The 19,903-nt window shown below is 43.1% G+C and overlaps 2 protein-coding genes and 4 non-coding genes across 7 annotated transcripts; 5 read left to right on the top strand and 1 right to left on the bottom strand.

Moving 5' to 3' along the window:
* The first annotated feature begins 435 nt into the window (after positions 1–435).
* Positions 436–5,738, top strand: gnl3 (G protein nucleolar 3). The gene is made up of 15 exons (XM_014166743.3): positions 436–567; positions 780–838; positions 1,173–1,313; positions 1,435–1,551; positions 1,631–1,723; positions 1,894–2,029; positions 2,138–2,241; positions 2,419–2,569; positions 2,961–3,048; positions 3,329–3,506; positions 3,842–3,984; positions 4,188–4,324; positions 4,414–4,556; positions 4,803–4,878; positions 5,155–5,738. The coding sequence occupies exons 1-15, from the start codon at positions 555–557 to the stop codon at positions 5,256–5,258; spliced, it is 1,683 nt and encodes a 560-aa protein (XP_014022218.1). The 5' UTR covers positions 436–554; the 3' UTR covers positions 5,259–5,738.
* On the top strand, positions 2,668–2,742 carry LOC123729743 (small nucleolar RNA SNORD19). Its single transcript, XR_006761450.1, has one exon. It is a non-coding gene; the product is annotated as a small nucleolar RNA SNORD19 (small nucleolar RNA).
* On the top strand, positions 3,122–3,197 carry LOC123729746 (small nucleolar RNA SNORD69). The gene has a single exon (XR_006761453.1). It is a non-coding gene; the product is annotated as a small nucleolar RNA SNORD69 (small nucleolar RNA).
* Positions 4,037–4,111, top strand: LOC123729744 (small nucleolar RNA SNORD19). Its single transcript, XR_006761451.1, has one exon. It is a non-coding gene; the product is annotated as a small nucleolar RNA SNORD19 (small nucleolar RNA).
* LOC123729745 (small nucleolar RNA SNORD19) lies at positions 4,943–5,018 on the top strand. The gene has a single exon (XR_006761452.1). It is a non-coding gene; the product is annotated as a small nucleolar RNA SNORD19 (small nucleolar RNA).
* Positions 5,739–5,817: 79 nt separating the features above from the next.
* glt8d1 (glycosyltransferase 8 domain containing 1) lies at positions 5,818–19,903 on the bottom strand. 2 transcript variants are annotated; one of them, XM_014166745.3, is made up of 10 exons: positions 19,785–19,903; positions 19,522–19,568; positions 9,134–9,232; positions 8,737–8,953; positions 8,511–8,628; positions 8,005–8,089; positions 7,798–7,910; positions 7,457–7,623; positions 7,209–7,321; positions 5,818–6,862 (listed from the first exon to the last, which is right to left on the bottom strand). In XM_014166745.3, the coding sequence occupies exons 2-10, from the start codon at positions 19,535–19,537 to the stop codon at positions 6,678–6,680; spliced, it is 1,113 nt and encodes a 370-aa protein (XP_014022220.1). In that variant the 5' UTR covers positions 19,538–19,568; positions 19,785–19,903; the 3' UTR covers positions 5,818–6,677. The 2 variants fall into 2 exon arrangements, with proteins under 2 accessions (XP_014022220.1, XP_014022222.1); XM_014166747.3 differs by having other exon boundaries at positions 19,766–19,843.

Below are 19,903 nucleotides of genomic sequence, written 5' to 3'. Positions count from 1 at the left end.
TGTAATTGATCTCTACATGATTCTGAGTTGCATAGAATAGTAGCGGAGTCTACATCCTTTTTACAACACAATCAAAGTGATACCAAATTGCACAGATATCACATTCTAGCATTGCACGTTTACTGTTATGGAGTAGAACGTGTTGGGTATATAGACCTCAGTCCCTCATGAAATAACACCATACATAGAGATTCTACAGACACTACCCACTGGGCACAGACATCAATTCAATGTCTATTTCACATTGGTTCAATGTAATTTCATTGAAAGGACGTGGAAACAACGTTAATTCAACCAGTGTGTACCCAGTGGGATAGTGAATAATACCAACCCCACTTTTATTTTGGCACCTAGAATAGTTCTCTCTATAAGCCAATATGTAATTGATATGCCTATAGTGTATTACAGTGTATTACGTGGGGTACTTTTATTTAGGAAATGGCGTGACCCGGAACTACTTTTTTTTGGTGTTGCTGACGAGACTCCGACAGCTAGCTCCTGGTTCCACGTGCAGCAGAATTTTGTAGTCGCATTGTCAGACCTATAGCACTGCAATGAAGCGTCCAGGTAAGTGTAGCTAAAGTCTTTATATTTGGCTTGAACATTGGTTTTTCTGTATTAATTACAATTAATGTAGTATTTGTTGAGGTTCAGTTGAATACATTTCCATTGCCAGTTAGACTGCCAATGCTGGCTACACAGTCATAACGTTAGCTCTCTAGCTAGCATTAGGTTGTTAGGAAGCCAACCCTGGCTAGAATTTCGTTCATGTTTTTCAGGGTTAAAGAAAGCAAGTAAACGCGTGTCTTGCTCCAAACGTTACAAAATACAGAAAAAGGTAAACATTGTGAATTGCACTCATTACTGTCACCACTCTCTTTAAGGCGACTCCTAGCTGATGTCATACATTGCTAACGTAAAAAAATATATATACATTGTTAACGTTAGGTATCCAACGTTAACTCAGTTGGAGATAATCTGATTTTGAAACTATTGGTCGCATACAAATATTTGGTGGGTGTAGCAAAAGCTTGTAAGTTGCTTAGGAGATAGAGGCAAAGCTGCCATGTCTGTCGGCGCCATCTTGTTGTATAACATGTGCATATATAATATGTATGAATGTAAGCGATTTTGTCTTGTCATGATTTCTAATCTAATTTGTTTGTTTTTAGGTCCGGGAACACAACAAAAAACTAAGAAAAGATGCAAAAAAGAAAGGAGTTGGCAAAAAAGTGAAAAAGGATATTGGAGTTCCCAACAAAGCACCATTCAAAGAGGATATTCTGAGGGAAGCAGAACAGAGGAGGTCAAAGGTGAGGCCATTAACTGTTTTGGGGATAACATCCAGGTACATGTGTGGGCTCATCGCTTCCATATTTTAGGGGGCAAAATAATTTGGTCTATCATTTTGTTTTTACCTTCTCTCCAACCCAGCTTGAAGAAGAAAAGGAGAAAAAGAAGCTTGCCAAGCAACAAGAACGGGCTCAGAAGAGGAAGAAGGAAAACGCTGCCGGCAGGGATGCAGACCCTAAAGCGAAGAAAGCTCGAAAGGTAAAGGTAATGGGTGCGTCAAAGATCATGCCCTCCGTGTAGCTTGACACTATTTTAACTCCACTTTTTAACTCCACAGGAGTTACCATCACAGGAGGACCTTGTGAAACAGATGGTGAAACAAAGTGACCCAAGGAATTCGAAGAAGCACCTTTGTTCAGAATTAAACAAGGTGAGATTATTACATCAACATGTCTCAGTTGGCATTAAGTCCCAGTTAAGGAAAGGATAGCTCTTGTCTGGCTGAGTTGCTCTGCAAGACAGAAGCTATCATGAAAACATGCCCTACCTGAGTGTCCCAATGAATCAATATTCATTAAGCTACTCTAATATTTACTCCAGGTGATCGATGCCTCTGACGTCATAGTTGAAATCCTAGATGCAAGAGATCCCCTTGGCTGCCGCTGCCCACAGCTAGAGGAAGCTGTGCTGAAGAGGGAAGGAAACAAGAAGCTACTATTCCTGTTGAACAAAATAGGTAATAACCTTATGGGATAACATTCTTTCATGTCAATTATATTTTAAGTTTAACTTCAAAGAGTAGTTAAACTTTTTAATACCTTAAATTACATTTTCCATCCTTCAGATCTTGTCCCTAAAGAGAATGTGGAGAAGTGGCTACAGTGTCTTCAGCTTGAGTTCCCTGTTGTGGCGTTCAAGGCATCCACACAACTACAGGACAAAACAGTGGTATGTAAATGCTGTACCAAATATTTGAATGGGATTAATTTCACTGACTACTTGGGGGGGTTCCATATTGATGACCAGCTTCAGTCACCTGCGCAGAATGTAGAATATGGGTCCTTACTGTGTAAACTATTAGAATATTGATAATTAATGCATTTACATTTTTATTTTTTTAAACAGCAAGAGAAGAAGGCCAGATTTGCAACTCTTAACGGAGTAGTAGACCAGACCAAAGGAGTGGCCTGTTATGGCAGCAGCAGTCTTCTCCAGCTCCTGGGGGACTATGCAAATGCAACAGGGAGAGAGGGCTCACTAAAAGTGGGCTTAGTCGGTAAGGAAATTACTACCCTAACCATTACTCAAACATGAACAGCATCTTTTCCATTGATTAGTATGGCTCTCAAGTGGTGTTATTAAAGAGTTGTGGATGAGAAATGATGAGGATTTATGTGAACTACTGATGTCTGTGAAGACTAATAATCCAACTCTGATCTCATACATGGCAATCATTGCCCTGTTGGGTACCCTATGTCTGATCTCTTATTTGTGATCTTTCAGTTTATTTGATCAATTATATCATGACTGCATGCCCAAATCAGCACGTTATGTCTGCTATATCAGGACCCCTTGACAATATGATTAATCTTTAAGGGTTTATCCTGCACAGTATAATACCCGTTGTCTATGACTTCCACCTCTGATGCCCTCCTCTGTCCCCTCAGGGTTCCCAAATGTGGGGAAGAGCAGTCTGATCAACAGCCTGAAGGGCTTGAGGGCCTGTAATGCAGGAGTCCAGAGAGGGATCACCAGGTGAGCAAAGCTGAACCATTTTAATAATTCATGATAGTGATGGGGTCCGTTTTATTCGCAGATGGTGAGGAATTGTATGAAGCGTGATGAAGTTGAAGATCTGACAAAACCGTGGAGTCTATATTCAATCCAACACTGAGCTTCATACACTTCATCTGGGTCTTGCCAATTAGGGCAAAACAGTCAAACACTTGGCTATGTCTGTTTTCCTGAATTTGCTCAATGCATGACTGTCATTTGAAGCTTCCCACCTAACACACCTGATGTTTGACCCTTGCAGGTGCTTCCAAGACGTCCACATATCTAAGAATGTCAAAATGATTGACAGCCCAGGGATAGTGGCAGCCCAGTCTAACCCTAAAGCTGCCATGGCGCTGAGGAGTCTCCAGGTGGAGGATAAGCAGGAGACTGTTCTAGAGGCCGTCAGGACCCTGCTCAAACAGTGCAACAAGCAACAGGTGAGACGAGGGAGATCCCTGCTACTCACTTGGGCTCCCGAGTGGCGCAGCGGTCTAAGGCAATGCATCTCAGTGCTAGATGTGTCACTGCTGACCCTGGTTCGATCCCAGGCTGTATCACACCCGGCTGTGGGAGTCCCATAGGGCGGTGCACAATTGGCCCAGCGTCATTAGGGTTTGGCCTGGGGTGGACCGTCATTGTAAATAAGAATTTGTTCTTAACGGACTTGCCTAGTTAAATAAAACTAGTGTAAGGACATTTTCCTGCCAAGTTTAAGATCAAGCCCTAGCACTGCTGAGCATACTGATAGGTAATCATGGACTTTGTCTTTCAGGTAATGCTTCAGTACAATGTTCCAGACTTTAGAAACTCCCTGGAGTTTTTATCCTTTTTTGCCAAGAAGCGTGGATTTTTGCAGAAGGGTGGAGTCCCCAACACAGAATTGGCTGCCTCTACCTTCCTCAATGATTGGACAGGGTAAGTGTTGTCATCGTAACAATATGTTACCCATTTATATTCAGGCTAGCATGGGAAATGAGGATAATTAACGCAATTCTTGATTTTAAGTGAAGACTTCTAATCCAACTCTGATCCCACTGTTGAGTCAGACTGAGTACCTTGCCTGGAAACTAGAATATTTATTTTTATTTTTTATATACCAAAAAATGATATATTTTCAGTGCAAAGCTGAGTTACCACTGCAAAGCCCCTGAGAAGCCATGCCTTCCCCCATACCTCTCTGAAGACATTGTAAGAGAGATGCAGAATGGGTGGGACTTGGACAAGTTGCGGAAAGGCAACGAGGAGACTCTAAGAAGTATGTTAATTCTATTAGAGAAAATACTAAATTGTCTCATTTTACAGTAAGGCGTGTATTGTGTGATGACTGACCCACTCTCCTCCCAGGTGTAAAGTTCCCAAACCAGGCCAGCAGCATTGTCCTCCTGTCTAAAGGCCCCACCGCTGGAGTGCTGAGTGACGTTATTGAGGACAAACCTGCTCCAGAGCCCACTGAGGAAGATATGGAGGGTAGCTGTGAAAACCAAGAGGTATCTGAAAATCTTTAGCTTATGTTTCTAACCTGATGAATCAGATAAAAGTAGGGTCAGTCTGTGCTATCATGGAAATGAGGACAAAAATGAGAGTCTGATTTTAAAGTGAAGACTTCTAATCCATTACATCACTAAGTGTGCCTGTAATCAATAATCAAATGCATTTTTTGGTAAACACCTAAACCAAATGTCTTTTCAGGGCAAAGCTGAGTTACTACTGCAATATCTTCCTCTTGATTTCAGGCTGGTGGGGTTAAAGAGGTGTCTGAGGAAGTGACTGCAGAAACAGATGAACCACAAATAAAGACACCAGTCACAAGTAAATCAATATAAAAGAGAACCAGCTTCATTCCTGTTACATGCCTAGTTAATGTAGTCAGTCTGTGGAAATGAGGACAATAACGCAAGTCTGAATTTCAAGTGAAGACTTCTAATCCAACTCTGATCCACTGCTGAGCCAGGCGGAGTACCTTGCCTGGAATCTATTATGAAATTAGATACATTTTTTTGTATTTCAGGGCAAAGCTTAATTCCTGTTACATTCCAAAACAAGTGTATTGTCAATGTCACTTAAGAAATTATTTTTCCTTTGCAGACAAACAAGCCAAGGTGAGGTTACAGGTTCCTGTCCCAGTCAACATTGACCTCTCCTCAGTCCACACAGATGACACCTATGACTTCAACACAGATTTTAAATGAACATCTGTCCTTTTTGTTTCTCAAGTCTTTTCTTCGTCACGTCACCATCTGTTCTGTAAACCTGTGATGGAAAATCTTATTTTAGTGGCTTAAATAATCCTTGGTTCCTGCCACACCCCCCCCATATAAGGACCATCTGGCAGAACACGTTCTATAAGTTAGGATAGATGTTGCCCAAACCAACCCAATGAACTATGCAACGTGTCTGTAACCAAACAGGACTGCCCCGAGAGTGCCTGACAGACGTACGATGATGCATCAAGTTTGTTAGAACCTCTCCAGTTTAATTATTGATTGGCTTATTGTCCCTGTGTAGAAATTCCATGACACTTGGTTACAGGTGACTGTTTAAGGCCTGTGTGTGGGTGTAACCTGTATAAGGAGTTGGTAAATGTTTTGCCTTTTGAGTAAAGGTCCATGATCTGTACATGTTCAATGTGAATTAGTGTATATAGCCTCAATAAATAAATTGATCCATAATTTGCCCCAAGTTGTGCTTTCTTTCCAAATGCGGTGTTTTAATTTGACATGGTGTTGATAACATAACCAAGACTCCAGCTAGTTGACTTGGTTTTATTAAGCTTATTTTACAAAAGGATGACACAATTTGAATATTTATATCTGCTAGAATAATCCTTTGTACAAAGCAGAGTATAAAAATGAGCAATCACCACATTCAGGAGGCGTAGCGCTTGAGAATACTTTAAAAATAAAAACCACAGAAGTTGGTCCCATGTGACTGTTGGTAGAGCATAGTGGGTTTAATACCCACGGGCAACCAGCACGTATGCACTCTAGATAAGTGTCAATGATGTAAATAAGCTATTCGACACATGGTTATCCCATATCCATTTCAGCTATTGCACATGTATTGATACCATAGTGGTTTGTGTATACCATTATATCCATCCTTTGCAAAATGCAATCGATAGTAGGCTTCAAGCTGGTTTATAACTATTTGTTGTGTAAAGTTTAGTGTTGTGGTAGTGATATACAAAAGTTAAAGTGCGAGACAACCGGCAGTAACAAACATTGATCCTTGTTCTGACAGAATAATGAATCAAAGTAAATGTCTAAGGAAAGAGGCAATCTTGGCAAATTGTTAGAGGGATAGTTCCTGAACACAGGCACATGATTATCGTCTCATGAAGCTAAGCATAGAACCATTGGTGCATCTCAACAGTCTTATGTAGCTGCATCTGCATTGATGTGAAAAAATAAGACAGAAGACCACTAGACTATTGAGATGTATCCATAACATCCTATGGAACATGCCCCTGTCTCTGCCTGAGATCTACAACACCGCTGCATGGTAAACAGACATATCACTGGAATGGGCTTGCATCACGTTAGGGTTCCTGAGAAGTCACTCTGGGAGGACAGACAGGCAGACTCATCTGGTCACATCCCTGCTTTAGTCTACTTGTCCCCTGCATGTTTCCGAACTGGATGGAATTTACGCATGGGGTCCTGAATATACCACTTGTCCCAGACTTCGGTGAATGAAGAGGTCCTGGACCATGGTTTGTAATGTCCGTTCCAATGGAGGAGTTTGGCAGCTTTCACAAACTGGGGAGAGTAGCGGTTTCCAGCACCAGTAGCCCCTGAAAATAGAGCAATACTGAGTGTTTCTATGCAAACAAAAGGGCAATGATGATACTGTAATAATAACCTTTGTTTGTACTTTATTATCCAACATTACATCACTAAGTGTGCCCGGGCTGTCTGCAGCTCATTGTTTGGGAAACATGGAGACAGACAACAAAGCGCACAAGTGAACGGTTCGTCCTTAGCAAGCTTAACTTCTCTTACATGTGCTCTCTCTTCACTGCAAGTGCAAACACATTGGTGGGAAAACAGCTGTTGGCTCAGTGGGGAAACTCGCTACATTATATGAAGTCTATCTAATCAAATACACATTTCTCGACAGACCATAGTAACAGTTCTTACCTAGGTGTCTGACGTGCCACATGGGGTCGATGCTGGAGTGGTGTTTGTAGAAGACAATGAGCAGGGGAGGTGTGGTGATACTCTCTGCCAGGGTCTTACTGTAGAGGTCCTCTCTGACAATGGAATAAATTTAAAGCAAATGAACTCAAACTGAATGCTTTACAATCGTCTACAATCTGTGTTTTTTTATCTCTGGAGGTCTGTGGGAATTCTGCCACTGTGGCTGTGTGGCCCTCCAGCTGACTTACTGTGCGTTGAGCTCCATCCAGTGTTCCAGTTGGTTGGTGATGTTCTGACGCTTCCACTCCGTCAGGTTGGCCACGATCACTCCGGGATTAAAGGAACACGTGTTAGCCCTCATGCCCAGCTTCTTGATGGCCTCTTTTTTAAAGTCCAGGAAGCCAATGTAATTGTTCTAAAGGAATACATACTTGAGATGATTAAAATATTGCCAATATTTGATATATGACACAAAGTACAAATAAATATGCTTTCATATCATTCGTTTTAATACAAAGGCTTTAATCACTCGTTTAAAAAAAATAAAAAAATAAAAAAATAAAATGAGTCTACAGCTGGCGTTGTGTACCTGGTTCCCGGCCCCTCGAACGATGCCCTTTGCGGATGCAGAATCACAGTCGTCTGAGAACGCAGCTGCGTGACCTGACTTTAGGCTTGTGTCAAAAAGCTCTTGGATGTCCCCTGCAAACATATGTTTACTTTTCATTCTTTATTCTCTTTCAGTTAAGAAATAATCTTACTGTGCCAAACATTGTCATGTTCAGTTAAGAGCTACCTTGTACAATGATGTCATCATCCAAATAAATGGCCTTTTCTGCATCTGGTATGAATACCGGCATGTAAAATCTGGCAAAGGTCAACTAAAACAAAACAAACAAGTAGTATTAATATTAACAGCAGTATGTACATTGTGTCATTTTGGTGTAACTTCTATTGTAAATAAGAATAGAATAAACAGTTCTCCCGATATGGATGAAAATACCCTCAAATTGAAATAAAACTGTTTGTCACATACCATGAAATGCTTACTTACAAGCCCTTAACCAACAATAAGGTTCAAGAAAGAGTTAAGAAAATATTTACCAAATAAACTAAAGTTAAAAATAAGAATTAAATATGATAGTCTGCACTTAACCTCACAGTCATTGTATCATTTCAAATTCAAAGTGCTAGAATACAGAGCCAAAAGAAATTGTCACTGTCCCAATACTTTAGGAGCTCACTGTATTATCTATGAATATCAACATCTATAACACTGATAAAACATGTGGTCTGCCTCACCGGTTTCACAGAGTCAAGCTTCTGAGGATTTTTGGTAATCTTCCCATTGAGAAGTTGGGGCTCAAATATGATGATCTTGTACTTGACATTGTTAAGCTTAGTCTTAGTCATCCACACCCTGGGGATTGAAATGGGCATTAAAAGCGCTTACATCATTCAGCCTCAAACAAGTCTCTGCTGTGCTTTTTATTAACAGCATGGCAGAGGTAACGTGTTAATCACTCACTTGAGGTGATCCACAGTGTCATTCATGGTCACAATGTTGAACACAATGTTGGCTTTGCTGTTCTGGTAGACACTGTTCATGGCAGCCACCACAGCTCCCAGTCTCTCCTCTGCAGCAGTAATGACCACTGGGATCTTCTCCCCAGTTCTCACAAGGTCTGGTCTGAGCTCAGGAGAAAACTCAGACTCAAATGGCAGAATCATACCTGGCACTGCATCTGTAAGAAGAACATTCAGTTCAATTCACTTCAGTTTAGATCAGGGTGATCTGTAATGCAGTCAGTGGTATAAAAACCACACAATGCAGAACACTACACATTATCCATCAGCACCCTAAATGTTATTTGAGAAAACAGTGTTGAAGAATTACCCCCACTACCAGATATGGAAACATTTACCTGGATTCTCACTTCTAAGGAAGTCATTGAGATTCAGGAGATTCCGTTGCACGATGATCAGAAATGCTACTGCCAGCAGCACAAGGATGGCCACATTTACTGAAAAATACAGAGCAGGGAGAAGAAAGGATGAGAACATCTTAAGAGACAGCCCTAAGGCCAGAAGATGGCGATATTGAGTCGTTTCATCTTGCATAGCCTTTGGACAGTAAGATGAAACGACTCAATATCGCCATCTGCCGGCCTTTGGACTTACTCTTTAGATGTTCTCATCCTACTGAAGAAAAGTGTTCCCTACAGTTCAGTCACGGATCCCCTTCCTGACAACACTGAACACTAATTATAGCACCATAGAAATAAAAAATATATTTTAAGCTCCTTGAATTGTTTGCCCCCTCATGTAATTCTCACAGAAGCCACTTTATGTCACAACAAATGATTCCAACACTTTCCTTGACTGCTGTAGGATGATTTGGCGTGAAAATGAAAAGAGGGTCCTCACAAACCACATTTCTAGCCACAGGTTTTAAGAGAGTAAAATCATACCATATAAAAAAAATTACGACAGCTGTGACGGAAACAGTCATTTTCTTTACAATTTTAAAAATGCCAACAGATCATTTGTTCGTTTGACATAGTGGGATCTTTTTGTGTCTGTAAAATTAATTATGCGAGAAATGGCAGTGGAAACACCTTTTTGCGCAAATATTGATATACTGTAACAACCATCATATCAAAGTAAACTTGGAATTATGCAATGACATGGTGTGTAGTCGTCCCACTATGACTCGGGAAACCATGCAGTTTATTAGGCTACAGATGAAATAAATTATGATGAACTTCACATGGTGGTGAAAGTGCATGGTGATCTTGATGCTCCTTTTCAATAAATATTGAGAGTCATATTCTGGTGACATCATTGGTGGGAAAAAGTATTCAAACTTGAGTAAAAGTAAAGATAACTTAATAGAAAATGACTCCCAGTAAAAAAAGTCACCTAGTAAAATACTTCAGTAAAAGTCTAAAAGTATTTGGTTTTAAATATACTTAAGTGTCACAAGTAAATGGAATTGCTAAAATGTACTTAAGTATCAAATGTAAAAGTATAAACCATTTCAAATTCCTTATATTAAGCAAACCAGACGGCACAATTTTCCTATTCTTTTCTATTGACTTGGGGTGGCAGGTAGCCTAGTGGTTAGAGCGTTGGGTCTGGTTTCTGGATCGAATCCCCGAGCTCACAAGGTAAAAATAATTTGCACAAGGTAAAAATAATTTGTTCTGCCACTGAACAAGGCAGTTAACCCACTGTTCCCTGGTGGGCTGTCATTGTAAATAAGATTTTTTCTTAACTGACTTGCCTAGTTAAATAAAGGTAAAAAAATAAACATTCGGACAAAATTTACAAACGAAGCATTTGTGTTTAGTGAGTCTGCCAGATCAGAGACAGTAGGGATGACAAGAGATGTTCTCTTGATAAGTGAGTGAATTGGATCATTTCCCTGTCAAAATATAACGAGCATTTTTGGGTGTCAGGGAAACAGTATGGAGTAAAAAAGTAAATTATTTTCTTTAGGAATGTAGTGAAGTAAAAGTCAAAGTTGACAAAAATATAAATAGTAAAAGTACAGATAACCCCTCAAAAAACTACTTAAGTAGTACTTTAAAGTATTTTTACACCACTGGGTGACATGATTATCTTGAATCCAAGATGGCGTGGCAGTCAGACGTCTTTGTCCTTCGTCTTGTCGTGTCCCATGTATATATAATTTTATATATTTTTCTTCGCATATCTTTTATATATTTTTCTAAACCTCAACTTCAAAATACTCTCCTGCAAACCGCCTCACCCAATGTGGTGTGGATCTGTTTTTTCTAAAGTATTTTTATTTACCTCGGAACCAGAATCCCCCAACAGAAGCTAGCCAGCTCACTAGCTAGTAGTCAGCTAACCACTGCTAGCGGTCATCAGCTAACCTTTAGATCGGAAAGCTCTCGCCAGTTTGTACAACGCGATTCATACCATACCGGACCTATTTTCTCTCCATATCCCCAGATTCCTACCGCAAGCTCTGAACCTTTTCACCTGGATCATCGCAGCTAGCTAGCTGCAATCCGAGTGACTACTCCTGGCTAACGTCTGTCCCGAAGCAAGCTCCAATTAGCCTGGAGCTAGCCCATGCTAGGCCCATCTCCCGGCTAGCTGAAGAGGCCCATCAGCCACTCCTGGGCTACAATACCCGGACCCCTTCAACTGCCGGTACGGGGCACGGAACCCCGCTGATCCTTCACGACTAGCCAACCGACGTAATCTGCTTGAGGGAGTGGCCCCTACGTCAACTGGCCCCTACGTCGCGACGTCCCCTGAATGCTAGCCTGCTAGCTGTCTAGAGCATATCGGACTGTTAGCTAACAGGCCCATTGGCCAATTTCTCGGGCCACTATACCTATTTTGCCAATTGGCCTGGGCCCCTTTTCCTCAACGAAGCCCTGCTTATCCATCACGACTGGACTACCGACGTTATCTGCCCAAGGTTTTTTTTGCCAACAGGCCCCTCCGTCGCGACGTCCCCTGAATGCCTATCTGCTAGCCTGCTAGCTGTCTAGAGCATATTGGACTGTTAGCTGAATAGATCCATCGGCCTATTTCTTGGGCCACAATACCCATTTGGACTTGGACCCCTCTGCTACTCGGAACCCTACTAATCCATCACGACTGGTCTATAGACGTCATCGCACGCGGAGGCTAAAAGAGACTTTCCTCCGTCGCGACGTCCCTCTAAGGCCCTTCTGCTAGCTTGCTATCCCCGGCCTGCTAGCTGTCTGAATCGCCGTGTCTCCAGCCAGTCCAACCACTCACTGGACCAATATGATCACTCGGCTACGCATGCCTCTCCCTAATATCAATATGCCTTGTCCACTACTGTCCTGGTTAGTGATTGTCTTATTTCACTGTAGAGCCTCTAGCCCTGCTCAATATGCCTTAACCTACCATTTAGTTCCACCTCCCACATATGCAGTGACATCACCTGGTTTAAACGTCTCTAGAGACAATATCTCTCTCATCATTACTCAATGCCTAGGTTTGCCTCCAATGTACTCACATTCTATCATACCTGTCTGTACAGTCGTGGCCAAAAGTTTTGAGAATGACACAAATATTAATTTCCACAAAGTTTGCTGCTTCAGTGTCTTTAGATATTTTTGTCAGATGTTACAATGGAATACTGAAGTATAATTACAAGCGTTTTATAAGCGCCAAAGGCTTTTATTGACAATTACATAAAGTTGATGTAAAGAGTCAATATTTGCAGTGTTGACCCTTCTTTTTCAAGACCTCTGCAATCCGCCCTGGCATGCTTTCAATTAACTTCTGGGCCACATCCTGACTGATGACAGCCCATTCTTGCATAATCAATGCTTGAAGTTTGTCAGAATTTGTGGGTTTTTGTTTATCCACCCGCTTCTTGAGGATTGACCACAAGTTCTCAATGGGATTAAGGTCTGGAGAGTTTCCTGGCCATGGACCCAAAATATCAATGTTTTGTTCCCTGAGCCACTTAGTTATCACTTTTGCCTTATGGCAAGGTGCTCCATCATGCTGGAAAAGGCATTGTTCATCACCAAACTGTTCCTGGGTGGTTGGGAGAAGTTGCTCTCGGAGGATGTGTTGGTACCATTCTTTATTCATGGCTGTGTTCTTAGGCAAAATTGTAAGTGAGCCCACACCCTTGGCTGAGAAGCAACCCCACACATGAATGGTCTCAGGATGCTTTACTGTTGGCATGACACAGGACTGATTCTAGCGCTCAGCTTGTCTTCTCTGGACAAGCTTTTTTCCGGATGCCCCAAACAATTGGAAAGAGGATTCATCAGAGAAAATTACTTTTCCCCAATCCCTGTACCTTTCGCAGAATATGCATCTGTCCCTGATGTTTTTCCTGGAGAGAAGTGGCTTCTTTGCTGCCCTTCTTGACACCAGGCCATCCTCCAAAAGTCTTTGCCTCACTGTGCGTGCAGATGCACTCACACATGCCTGCTGCCATTCCTGAACAAGCTCTGTACTGGTGGTGCCCTGATCCCGCAGCTGAATCAACTTTAGGAGACGGTCCTGGTGCTTGCTGGACTTTCTTGGGCGCCCTGAAGCCTTCTTCACAAAATTTGAACCGCTCTCCTTGAAGTTCTTGATGATCTGATATATGGTTGATTTAGGTGCAATCTTACTGGCAGCAATATCCTTGCCTTTGAAGCCCTTTTTGTGCAAAGCAATGATGACGGCATGCGTTTCCTTGCAGGTAATCATGGTTGACAGAGGAAGAACAATGATTCCAAGCATCACCCTCTTTTTGAAGCTTCCAGTCTGTTATTCAAACTCAATCAGCATGACAGAGTGATCTCCAGCCTTGTCCTCGTCAACACTCACACCTGTGTTAACGAGAGAATAACTGACATGTCAGCTGGTCCTTTTGTGACAGGGCTGAAATGCAAATGAACTGAATCCCCAAAAAACATTTCCACTGCATGGCAAAGAGGGACTTTGCAATTAATTGCAATTCATCTGATCACTCTTCATAACATTCTGGAGTATATGCAAATTGCCATCATACAAACCGAGGCAGCAGACTTTGAAAATTAATATTTGTGTCATTCTCAAAACTTTTGCCCACGACTGTACATATGCCTTGAATCTATTCTATCGCGGCCAGAAACCTGCTCCTTTTACTCTCTGTTCCGAACGTACTAGACGACCAGTTCTAATAGCCTTTATCCGTACCCTTATCCTACTCTGTTCTTCTGGTGATGTAGAGGTTAATCTAGGCCCTGCAGTGCCTAGCTCCACTCCTACTCCTCAGGTGATCTCATTTGTTTACTTCTGTAACCGTAAAGACCTTGTTTTCATGCATGTTAACATTAGAAGCCTCCTCCCTAAGTTTTTTTAATTCACTGCTTTCGCACACTCTGCCAACCCGGATGTCCTAGCCGTGTCTGAATCCTGGCTTAGGAAGACCACCAGCAACCCTGAAATTTCCATCCCTAACTAACATTTTCCGACAAGATAGAACTGTCAAAGGGGGTGGTGTTGCAATCTACTGCAGAGAGCCTGCAGAGATCTGTCTTACTATCCAGGTCTGTACAGAAACAATTCGAGCTTCTACTTTTAAAAATCCACCTTTCAAGAAACATGTCTTTCACCATTGCCGCTTGCTATAGACCAACCTCTGCCCCCAGCTGTGCCCTGGACACCATATGTGAATTGATTGCCCCCCATCTATCTTCAGAGCTCGTACTGTTAGGTGACCTAAACTGAGACATGCTTAACACCCCGTCCATCCTACAATCTAAGCTTGATGCCCTCAAACACAAATTATCAATGAACCCACCAGGTACAACCCTAAATCCATAAATACGGGCACCCTCATAGATATCATCCTAACCAACTTGCCCTCCAAATACACTTCTGCTGTTTTCAACCAAGATCTCAGCGATAACTGCCTCATTGCCTGCTTCCGTAATGGGTCTGCAGTCAAACGACCACCTCTCATCACTGTCAAACGCTCCTTAAAACACTTCAGCGAGCAGGCCTTTCTAATCGACCTGGCCCGGGTTTCCTGGAAGGATATTGACCTCATCCCGTCAGTAGAGGATGCCTGGTTATTCTTTAAAAGTGCATTCCTCACCATCTTAAATAAGCATGCCCCATTCAAAAAATGTAGAACCAGGAACAGATATAGCCCTTGGTTCTCTCCAGACCTGACTGCCCTTGACCAGCACAAAAACATCCTGTGGCATTCTGCATTAGCATTGAATAGCCCCGTGTGGGTTCGATTCCCACGGGGGACCAGTACAGGAAAAAAAAAAAATGTATTAAAACTTATGAAATGTATGCCTTCACTACTGTAAGTCGCTCTGGATAAGAGTGTCTGCTAAATGACTAAAATGTAAATGTAATATGCAACTTTCAGGGAAGTTAGGAACCAATATACAAAGGCAGTTAGGAAAGCTAAGGCTAGCTTTTTCAAGCATAAATTTGCATCCTGTAGCACAAACTCAAAAAAGTTCTGGGACACTGTAAAGTCCATGGAGGATAAGAGCACCGCCTCCCAGCTGCCCAATGCACTGAGGCTAGGAAACACTGTCACCACTGATAAATCCATTATAATTGAGAATTTCAATAAGCATTTTTCTACGGCTGGCCATGCTTTCCACCTGGCTACCCCTACCCCAGTCAACAGCCCTGCACCCCCCACAGCAACTCGCCCAAGCCTCCCCCATTTCTCCTTCACCCAAATCCAGATAGCTGATGTTCTGAAAGAGATGCAAAATCTGGACCCCTACAAATCAGACGGGCTAGACAATCTGGACCCTCTCTTTCTAAAATGATCTTCCGAAATTGTTGCAACCCCTATTACTAGCCTGTTCAACCTTTCTTTCATATCGTCTGACATCCCCAAAGATTGGAAAGCTGCCGCGGTCATCCCCTCTCTTCAAAAGGGGAGACACTCTAGCCCCAAACTGCTACAGACCTGTATCTATCCTACCCTGCCTTTCTAAGGTCTTCGAAAGCCAAGTTAACAAACAGATTTATGACCATTTCGAATCCCACCGTACCTTCTCCGCTATGCAGTCTGGTTTCAGAACTGGTCATGGGTGCAGCTCAGCCACGCTCAAGGTCCTAAACGATATCATAACCGCCATTGATAAGAGACATTACTGTGCAGCCGTATTCATAGACCTGGCCAAGGCTTTCGACTCTGTCAATCACCACATTCTTATCGGCAGACTTGACAGCCTTGGTTTCTCAAATGATTGCCACGCCTGGTTCACCAACTACTTCTCTGATAGAGTTCAGTGTGTCAAATCGGAGGGCCTGTTGTCCGGACCTCTGTGGGGGTCTCTATGGGAGTGCCACAGGGTTCAATTCTCGGCCGACTCGCTTCTCTGTATACATCAATGATGTTGCTCTTGCTGCTGGTGATTCTCTGATCTACCTCTACGCAGACGACACCATTCTGTATACCTCTGGCCCTTTTTTGGAGACTGTGTTAACCAGGTATGCTAGTTGAGAACAAGTTCTCATTTACAACTGCGACCTGGCCAAGATAAAGCAAAGCAGTTCGACACATACAACAACACAGAGTTACACATGGAATAAACAAACATAGTCAATAATACAGTAGAAAAAGTCTATATACAGTGTGTGCAAATGAGGTAGGATAAGGGAGGTAAGGCAATAAATAGGCCATGGTGGCGAAGTAATTACAATATAGCAATCAAACACTGGAATGGTAGATGTGCAGAAGATGAATGTGCAAGTATAGATACTGGGGTGCAAAGGAGCCAAATAAATAAATACAGTATGGGGAAGTGGTAGTTGGATGGGCTATTTACACATGGGCTATGTACAGGTGCAGTGATCTGTGAGCTGCTCGGACAGCTGGTGCTTAAAGCTAGTGAGGGAGATATGAGTCTCCAGCTTCAGTGATTTTTGCAGTTCGTTCCAGCCATTGGCAGCAGAGAACTGGAAGGAAAGGCGGCCAAAAGGAAGAATTGGCTTTGGGGGTAACCAGTGAGATATACCTGCTGGAGCGCGTGCTACGGGTGGGTCCTGCTATGGTGACCAGTGAGCTGAGATTTGGTGACAAAACGGATGGCACTATGATAGACTGCATCCAATTTGTTGAGTAGAGTGTTGGAGGCTATTTTGGAAATGACATCGCCGAAGTCGAGGATCGGTAGGATGGTCAGTTTTACGAGGTTATGTTTGGCAGCATTAGTGAAGGATGCATTGTTGCGAAATAGGAAGCCAATTCTAGATTTCATTTTGGACTGGAGATGCTTAATGTGAGTCTGGAAGGAGAGTTTACAGTCTAAACAGACACCTAGGTATTTGTAGTTGTCCACATATTCTAAGTCAGAACCGTCCAGAGTAGTGATGCTGGACAGGCGGGCAGGGATCGGTTGAAGAGCATGCATTTAGTTTTACTTGCATTTAAGAGCAGTTGGAGGCCACGGAAGGAGAGTTATATGGCATTGAAGCTCGTCTGGAGGTTAGTTAAATAAAGGTGAAATAAATAAAAAACAAGACGCTTGACTGCCGTTTGACAAATACAAATATTCTCTCTCTTATCCATAATAATCTCATCATGTATACTAGTTTACCCGTACAGCATACCTGCACTGTATCTGAGAGCTGTTGGCTAGAGCGCATGTACCAAGACCAAAGTAGGTACAATTCCTATTTAATGCAACAGTTTGTGACAAGTTCTCCGCACCATGCGCTCTCACCACTGGTGTCCCCCAGGGCTCTGTTCTAGGCCCTCTCCTATTCTCGCTATACACCAAGTCACTTGGCTCTGTCATATCCTCACATGGTCTCTCCTATCATTGCTATGCAGACGACACACAATTAATCTTCTCCTTTCCCCCTTCTGATAACCAGGCGGCGAATTGCATCTCTGCATGTCTGTCAGACATATCAGTGTGGATGACGGATCACCAGCTCAAGCTGAACCTCGGCAAGACGGAGCTGCTCTTCCTCCCGGGGAAGGACTGCCCGTTCCATGATCTCGCCATCACGGTTGACAACTCCCTTGTGTCCTCCTCCCAGAGTGCTAAGAACCTTGGCGTGATCCTGGACAACACCCTGTCGTTCTCCACTAACATCAAGGCGGTGACCCGATCCTGTAGGTTCATGCTCTACAACATTCGCAGAGTACGACCCTGCCTCACACAGGAAGCGGCGCAGGTCCTAATCCAGGCACTTGTCATCTCCCGTCTGGATTACTGCAACTCGCTGTTGGCTGGGCTCCCTGCCTGTGCCATTAAACCCCTACAACTCATCCAGAACGCCGCAGCCCGTCTGGTGTTCAACCTTCCCAAGTTCTCTCACGTCACCCCGCTCCTCCGCTCTCTCCACTGGCTTCCAGTTGAAGCTCGCATCCGCTACAAGACCATGGTGATTGCCTACGGAGCTGTGAAGGGAACGGCACCTCCATACCTTCAGGCTCTGATCAGGCCCTACACCCAAACAAGGGCACTGCGTTCATCCACCTCTGGCCTGCTGGCCCCCCTACCTCTGAGGAAGCACAGTTCCCGCTCAGCCCAGTCAAAACTGTTCGCTGCTCTGGCACCCCAATGGTGGAACAAGCTCCCTCACGACGCCAGGACAGCGGAGTCAATCACCACCTTCCGGAGACACCTGAAACCCCACCTCTTTAAGGAATACCTAGGATAGGATAAAGTAATCCTTCTAACCCCCCCCTTAAAAGATTTAGATGCACTATTGTAAAGTGGTTGTTCCACTGGATATCATAAGGTGAATGCACCATTTTGTAAGTCGCTCTGGATAAGAGCGTCTGCTAAATGACTTAAATGTAATGTAAATGTAAAGTTGAAAATGCGATGAGAAGTGTTTTGTTTTATTTTTTACTCCCCATTTTCTCCCGAATTTTTCCATATCCAATTGGTAGTTACAGTCTTGTCTCATCGCTGCAACTCCCTTACGGACTCGGGAGAGGCGAAAGTCCAGAGCTGTGAGTCCTCCGAAAAACAACCTGCCAAGCCGCACTGCTTCTTGACACAATGCACACTTAACCCGGAAGCCAGCCGCACCAATGTGTTGGAGGAAACACCATACACCTGGCGACCACGTCTGCGTGCATGTGCCCGGCAACACGATGGGACAAGGACATCCCTGCCGGCCAAACCCTCCCCTAACCCGGAAGACGCTGGGCCAATTGTGCGTCTCCTCACGGGTCTCCCAGTCGCGGCCAGCTGCCCGGTATCAAACCAGGATCTGTAGTAACACAGCTAGCACTGCATGCAGTGCCTTAAACTGCTGTGCCACTCGAGAGGCCCTCGGTACATGAAAACGTAAGCGAAAAAATACATGTGGACTACGTCATCCCACACTGATTTTATCTGCAACAAGTCAGTTCGGTGGAAACACCTTGGTGGGATAATGTGCATATTCTCTTTATGCAGATTTTGGAATATTCACATGAACATTTGTCACCAATTGGAAGGAAACCTAGTTACTGTGAGGATATTAATAGTGAGATGTGCAATGCCATTTTGTTTCAATATTTGATTTATTTACTTGGGAAAAACATCCCTTTTCTAAAAATGACATTTAATTAAATAACTAAAATAGTGTAAACTCCAGCCACTTATTTCCCTTCATAGTTTATTTGCCTAAGCATGATCATCATACACACACCAAATTTTACCAAACATGGCTTTTTTTTCTTCTTCAGTAAATGGACATTTTTCTTGTGTGTGTGTGTGTGTGTGTGTGTGTGTGTGTGTGTGGGGGGGGGGGGGGGGGGGGGGGGGGGGGGCTAGTTACCCCACATTGTTGCAAATGTATGTAATGTAACAACACTGACCTCTCCGTAATGACATCGCGTCGTCATCTGCTGCTCTCCTTGTTAGCCTGCACAGAAAGTAAACGAAGTAATGAAGCAGAATATGTAATAATGATCCCTACAGAAAACGAAGTATTTTGATTTATAACGGATAATTGACCACCGTCTCACAAATAAGCACATGCACAAATGGGATGGATCCGCTATGAATAAACCAAGTCAAATTCGTTTTAAAATAATATATAAACACATGCCTCCTACTCACAGACATAAAAAAAAATTACCATCAAAAGCCAAAGTGCCAACTCAACATCAACAAGTCTGTCGCCCGTTAATGGTTGTCACTAGTTAATGCAGCCACAAAGTCGTAAACCCCGCCTATTTCTACAATTTCTCTTCTTAA

The sequence above is a fragment of the Salmo salar genome, chromosome 22 (genome assembly GCF_965601325.2).
Source record: "Salmo salar chromosome 22, fSalSal1, whole genome shotgun sequence".
Taxonomy (NCBI): Eukaryota; Metazoa; Chordata; class Actinopteri; order Salmoniformes; family Salmonidae; genus Salmo; species Salmo salar.
This window is presented reverse-complemented; position numbering and strand designations above follow the sequence as displayed.

Coding starts and splice junctions, on each gene's coding strand:
- gnl3 (XM_014166743.3), top strand. Junction 1,314..1,434: donor CAGAACAGAGGAGGTCAAAG/GTGAGGCCATTA, acceptor TCTCCAACCCAG/CTTGAAGAAGAAAAGGAGAA. Junction 4,879..5,154: donor AATAAAGACACCAGTCACAA/GTAAATCAATAT, acceptor TTTCCTTTGCAG/ACAAACAAGCCAAGGTGAGG.
- glt8d1 (XM_014166745.3), bottom strand. Junction 8,090..8,510: donor AGCTTGACTCTGTGAAACCG/GTGAGGCAGACC, acceptor GTTTTGTTTTAG/TTGACCTTTGCCAGATTTTA. Junction 6,863..7,208: donor GTGGCACGTCAGACACCTAG/GTAAGAACTGTT, acceptor CTCTATTTTCAG/GGGCTACTGGTGCTGGAAAC.